General features: G+C 32.1%; 1 protein-coding gene across 2 annotated transcripts in view; it reads left to right on the top strand.

The window, feature by feature from the left end:
- Nucleotides 1-6,601, top strand: part of LOC107751076 (uncharacterized) — an 8,730-nt gene that overhangs the window by 1,304 nt on the left and 825 nt on the right. Inside the window, exons 2-3 of one of the 2 annotated variants that reach the window (XM_016566669.1) lie at nucleotides 1,265-1,546; nucleotides 5,043-5,309. In XM_016566669.1, coding sequence (XP_016422155.1) covers nucleotides 1,285-1,546; nucleotides 5,043-5,309 — 529 coding nt within the window. In that variant the 5' untranslated portion in view covers nucleotides 1,265-1,284. Of the gene's footprint in view, nucleotides 1-1,264; nucleotides 1,547-5,042; nucleotides 5,337-6,601 lie in introns of both variants that reach the window. The other variant, XM_016566668.1, reaches the window with a different exon arrangement.

Below are 6,601 nucleotides of genomic sequence, written 5' to 3'. Positions count from 1 at the left end.
CCCACACACCCCTCCTCCCACCCTCACACACACACACACACTCACACACACACTCACTCACACACTCACACAGACACACACACACTCACACTCTCACACACACACACACACACACACGCACACACAGAGACATATAATAAGATTGCCAAGAAACATAGTTGTCAGGACCACATCACATTTAATATTTAATTAATTAAGCAGTGCTGAGTTACCATCTTAAACATAAAGTTATTTTACTTTTTAAATAAAATTTTATGCCAAAATGTGGAATAAGACAATTTCCCCAAAATGTTTAATGATCAGAATTTGTTTATAATTATGAAATTATAATATAAATGTACAATTATGTTGATAATTATTATGTCAATAAATAATGAATTTGTGTCTTATTTGATATTTTAACATAAAACTGCAAAAGAGCTGTTTATGTTTAAGAATAACTAGATGTTGCTCAATTAGTGAATTAGTTAATCATGCAAGTGATGACAATTATGTTGCTTGGAAACCTTAAGATAGTGAGTTATATGCATACTTGTTTAATTTAGCATTTTCAAACCAACTAAAATGTAAAAATGTCAAATAAGATGCAATTTTATAAAATAAAATCATGTATTGATAATAATTAACAAAATTATAATTGTTTGTAGTTAGGAAATTGTAATATGCAAAGATTTCTTCTGACCATTATTACTGTCAATAAATTATAAAGTTGTGTCTTATTTGACATGATTATGTAAACACGTTGCGCATCTCATTGCATATTTATTAATTTAGCTTAAACACTGCATTCAATAAATGTGACCCTGGAGCACAAAACCAGTCATAAGGGTAAATTTTCTGAAATTTAGATTTATGCATCATCTGAAAGCTGAATAAATAATATTTCCATTGATGTATGGTTTGTTAGGATAGGACAATATTTGAAAATCTGGAATCTGAGGGTGCAAAAAAATCTAAATATTGAGAAAATCATCTTTAAAGTTGTTCAAATGAAGTTCTTAGCAATGCATATTACTAATCAAAAATTAAGTTTTGATATATTTACAGTAGGAAATTTACAAAATATCTTCATGGAACATGAACTTAATATCCTAATGATTTTTGGCATAAAAGCTTTGACCCTAGAGCTTTTGTGCTCTAGGGTCACATATATGATTTTTCTTGTATTGGTATATTTGCATGTGTTTGTGGGTGGAGCTTTGGAAATAGGGGGCGTGGCTAATCACAGCACTCATGAATGCAGCTCTTTTGCGTGTGTTTCCAGCACGTCCGCATCCAGAAGAGATGGAGGCGATGGGATCCGGATCCGGAGCCGAAGCTGAGGAGGCCCAGAGAAACACAGCCATGCTGTGGAGCATCCAGGAGGCCGTTCAGAGGCAGACGCTGCAGATCGGGGCCTCGGCGTGCGGAGCCACGGCGGTGGTGGACGTTCTGCAGGCGCTGGGCATCACGGTGACTCCAGAGACGGTCGATCACTGTGTCAGGACGAGTCTGCGGAGGAACGAGGCGCCGCTGCATGATTACCTGCACTCCCGCAGCAAGGCCGGTACAGCCGCTCTACATACTGTGTCTGATGCTCTAAACCAGTGCTTCTCAAACTTTTTACAGTGGTTTAAAATTCTTCTAAGTACCTCAACTTAGATCGCAGTCACACCTTTTCAAAAAAGTTGCCAGCCACCGCCAGCGATTTTGATGATTTTCGCTAAAATTTGATGGCTTGCTGTATGAATATTTGAATATGCAATACACCAAAATAAAGATCAGAGCCTCTACTTTTAAACAAAAAAAATCAGTTTTATTCTAGCTTAAAGCATTTTTTTTATCAACTCTTTGAATATAGGTAGGTTTCATAAAAAATGCATAATTGAGCAAAAAGGTGAGAAAATCACATTTTTATCAAAAACTACATCTGGATAATATTCAGTACGATTATCAAAGCATAAATCCAGTAAATCGCACCAACACCTCCGAAGCTTGCACAGACATCCCTGGATCAACATGTTACTCTGTAACATTATGCAGTTTTCATTTATATGCTGTCTATTGCTGATGATCGCATTATTTTTCATATGCATCTGTTTACATAAGAGATGGCTCGTTTCTCCGTCCTGTGCACACGTGTTTTTGTTCGGGAGGTTTTGTACTCGTTCAGAAGATGCATAATAGAGCCTCTGAGTGAATAACAGTGAAAAGCCGTAAAAACTAGTCTTTGGCGGGGAAGCGTTTTCTTCTAAAAGACGAGATAACTCGTCAATGGCGGGGAAAGAGTTAAGGGACAATATTTGCCCCCTTAAAGGAGTAGTACAGATAATGTACAGATAATGTACTCACCCCCTGGTCATCTAAGATGTTCATGTCTGTCTTTCTTCAGTCGTAAAGAAATAGTTTTTTGAGGAAAACATTTCAGGATTTCTCTCCATATAATGGACTTCTATGGTGCCCCCGAGTTTGAACTTCCAAAGTTTAAATGCAGATTCAAAAGCTCTAAACGATCCCAGCCGAGGAAGAAGGGTCTTATCTAGCGAAACGATAAGTCATTTTCTAAAAAATTGACAATTTATATACTTTTAACCTCAAACGCTGTTCTTGTCTAGCTCTGCTCCCATGACCGTTAGGGTAGGTCTAAAAACTCCCATCTCATTTTCTCCTCCAACCTCAAAATCGTCCTACATCGCTGTTTTGCCGTTTTTTGTAAAGGCCGTTTGACCTTCTTTGCATGTTCACTTTGTAAACACCGGGTCGGTGCTTCTGCAGCGATGTAGGATGATTTTTGAAGTCTCTTCTCTCAAGGCTGCTTTTAATTGTACAGTTAAAAATACACGCCTGATTCAAGAAGGGGGTCTGATGGCCCAAAAATATTATTTTACCAACTTATTAATTTTAAGTTAAATTGTGCTTTGTTGGTATAGTGTCTGCTAGAATGTTAAAAATGTTCAGTGTTAAATATTTTTAAATTGTTGTTGTGTAATAGATAGATTTCTTTGAAAAGCAAGACAACACAGTAAAAAGAACATTTTAACCGGGTTCGGTTTCGGCTTCGGCCAAGAATTTTCATTTCGGTGCATCCCTAATTTTAAACATGAAAAACAATAACTCGCACAGGGTATGTTTCTGTATCGAAGAGTTTCTTAAATCGATCTCTACGTACAGTCCGTGTCAATATTTCTTCTTCATGCTATAAGTGCTACAAATCTACTTTGAAGATACAATGAACAGCAGCGCGGTTTGCTAAATCCTATCAAATCTTAGCAGATATTGTCATCTGAATGAGTAAATAACAAGTCTGCCACATTTGTTCTGACCAACTGAGGGAAAAAAGCATTACAATAAATCACGCTACCAATGGTGATTAAATCTAACAAACTTCAAACTGTGCAAATTATTACGGACTGCAGCTTTAATGCTTATGTTACTAAGATTTTCCGATAATATTTCAGTTATTAATGACACATTCGCACATTTGTGGCAGACACTGTACTTAACTAAAACTAAAATCGTAAAAACATTTTTGTATTGAAATAAAATAAAACATAAAAAATTTAATATTTCAGCTAGTTGCCAAAGCAACATATTTACATTTTTATTTGATTTAACTTGATGTACTAAAATAGCGTACAAAGTAAAATAAAAATAAAACTAATAAAAATGACAAAAACGCAACAAAGTTGCTAAAATTTTAGCTGTAATTAAAAAGAAAACAGAAAATATGTCGTTCAAACTTGCAAAAACAAACAAAAAACTATACTATACTGAACTATAATAGTATCTCAGTGATACAGAAATAACACTAAAGAATAACACGATTCTCTGATGTTGGTAAATGGTCACATGACATGCAAGTGAAATATTTAATCATTTATTTTGATTGTTTTTATTTTATTATTATTATTTATATAGAGATAATAATTATTAATACTTTTTTATACACTGCAAGTTATTATACTGTTATTTACATCTTAAATTCTTCACTTTCAAACTTTAAAATCCTCAGGCTTTTATTTTGGCAGTGAAATGCTATCATAGAAATGTTGAGATAAATGTTGAGTAAATAAAGGGAACCGGCGTTCCCAAAATGCACACTAAACTCATACAAAGATGGAGTTAGTGAGAAACACCATTTACCGTGAACCGAAATGCTGAAAACACTGAATTATAATCTGCATGCGTGTAACGGTGCTGTGCTTTGCTGTGAAACACGCAGTGCAACAGACTATAAACTTACTTATTTAATGCCATTTCTGTTTTATTTCAATTAATTGTGCAGACTTGTTTGTTTATTTATTTATTTAAATTGTATTAATTTATTATTTTAGTAACATTTTAATTTGCTTAAATTTAGCATTTTATAAAAAAAATTATATATATTAATTTTTATTTATTATTATTTTTCATTATATATAAAATAATTTAAAGAATGTTACTTGAAATGAAGCTGTAATAAAATATAAATATTACACGAAAAACTTAAATTTAACACAAAATTAGAAATGTTTCTGTGGCAACAGAGGTGAAGTTGAAGCACTAATTTTACCAACTGAAAATATATATATTTTTTTTTAAGTTTAAAATTTAAAGTAATATTAAAAAAATATAAACCTAAGTAATATTTAAAAACACCGTAAAGTAAAATAAAAAGTTACTAAAAACTAAACTAAAAATGAAATATACACAAATAAAAATACACAAATAAAAGCTACTTATAAAATAAAAAACTATAATAGTACATATAATAGTACTTAATGCTTTTTCTGTTTGATTTCAGTTAATTTGTTTATTTAAATCTTATTAATTTATTATTTTAGTAACTTTTTAATTTGCTTAAATTTAACATTTATTAATATTATATTTTATTAATATTTAAATTAGTTTAATTTATTAGTAAACAAATAATTCAGTTTTAAAATATCCTATAATTTTATTTATTGATTATTTAAAATATAATTTAATTGTGAGCTTTTCCCTCACCCGTTTGGCTCACTGTAAACCACGGCTTCACGGGGCTTATTGCTTGACTCTAAACCAGCGCTCTTGTGCTCCTCCAGGGGCCACACACCTGCAGCTGGTCTCCGGGGCCGAGCAGGCCAGCGGGGGCCGTGTTGTGGGCCGGTTCTTTGGCCTGTATCCGCGGCGGAGGCTGAAGCTGGTGCCGTGGTTGGCGCGCTGGATTCGGAGTGGAGCGGTTCCCATCGCCACCATGAACATGCAGCGGGCCGTTCCTGAAGGAGAAGAGATTCCCGACGCCTGGCATCACCAGCTCATCTTCGGAGTCGCACCCGGTGCTGTGTTCATGACCAACCCGCTGGACGTGGGTGCGGCCCAAATCACACACCACCAGGGTTATTATAATGAGAACCACATCTAAAACCACAAGTAAAACCATCAGCTAGTTGTCAAGGCAACATTTCTCATTTTCATTTAGTTTAATTTGATGTTCTAAAATAACTAAAACTGAAATACCAATAAAAGTTAATTCCATCTATATTTGACCCTCTAACTCTAGCACTCTATTCTAATTCTATTCTAAAAAAAAAACTTGCCCCTTTTAGACTTGCACTCTGTTCATTTACAAACTGCTTGTTTTCTTAAAAAACTAACAACAAAAAAACTAACACTAGCTTCTCTATTCTTTTTCTATTGTATCTATCTGTTTTCTTTTTATTTATTATATAATTAAAAAACACAAAAACCTTGCTACGTGTGCTGCGTTAAGCTAACTGAGACTTGCTATAGCACTTGCGTAGCATTGCTCTTTTGTTGATTTTGATTGCTCCACATTTGTAAGCCACTTTGGATAAAAGCATCTGCTAAATGACTAAATGTAAATGTAAAAGCCATGTAGACATTTAAAAACAAACAAAACGAATAAAATAACAAAACAAAAAAAACGAAAACTTTACCTATAAAATAAATTGAACACAGAAAATATAAAATAAAAACGAATGCAAAATATTAATAAAAACTTCAACTTGATTTGATAACACCAAAATCTTATTTTGTTCAGAAAGCTTTCTGAAGGAAGTGTTTATTTATTAGTATTTTTTTTATCTTAAATACATCTAAAAATCTTATATATGCATATTATCTTTTAAATTGTCTTATTTGTCACCTTTTAAACATCTTTATTAATTAGCCTAAATAACTTTAAAAATTATTTAACTGTTTAAACTTTTTTTTTTAATAACGAGTGATTATATATCATGGCAGTGTTATATATTGTTAATAGTTATTTTTAATTTTTTTAATATTTAGTTACACATATGTAGTGTGTATATTTATATATTATATTATATTATGCTATATTATAAAATAATTTAAAAATGTTACTTGAAATTAAGCTGAAATAAAATATAAATATTACATGAAAAACTTAAGCTTAACATAAAATTAGAAATGTTGAAATTCAGTTGAAATTGAAGCACTAATTTTACCAACTGAGAATAAAAAATAAAAAAAATTAATAAAAACAATCAATATTTAAAGTGATATTTAAAAAAAACCTAAGTAATGTTTAAAAACACCAAAAAGTAAAATGAAAAAGCACATACTAAAATTAAAAGAAAACTGAAAATACACAAATAAAAGCTACTTATATATATATATA

This window comes from Sinocyclocheilus rhinocerous, unplaced genomic scaffold (genome assembly GCF_001515625.1).
Source record: "Sinocyclocheilus rhinocerous isolate Xijiao unplaced genomic scaffold, SAMN03320098_v1.1 scaffold632, whole genome shotgun sequence".
Lineage (NCBI taxonomy): Eukaryota > Metazoa > Chordata > Actinopteri > Cypriniformes > Cyprinidae > Sinocyclocheilus > Sinocyclocheilus rhinocerous.
The sequence above is the reverse complement of the archived record's forward strand: the minus strand, read 5'-3'. Positions and strand labels throughout refer to the sequence as shown.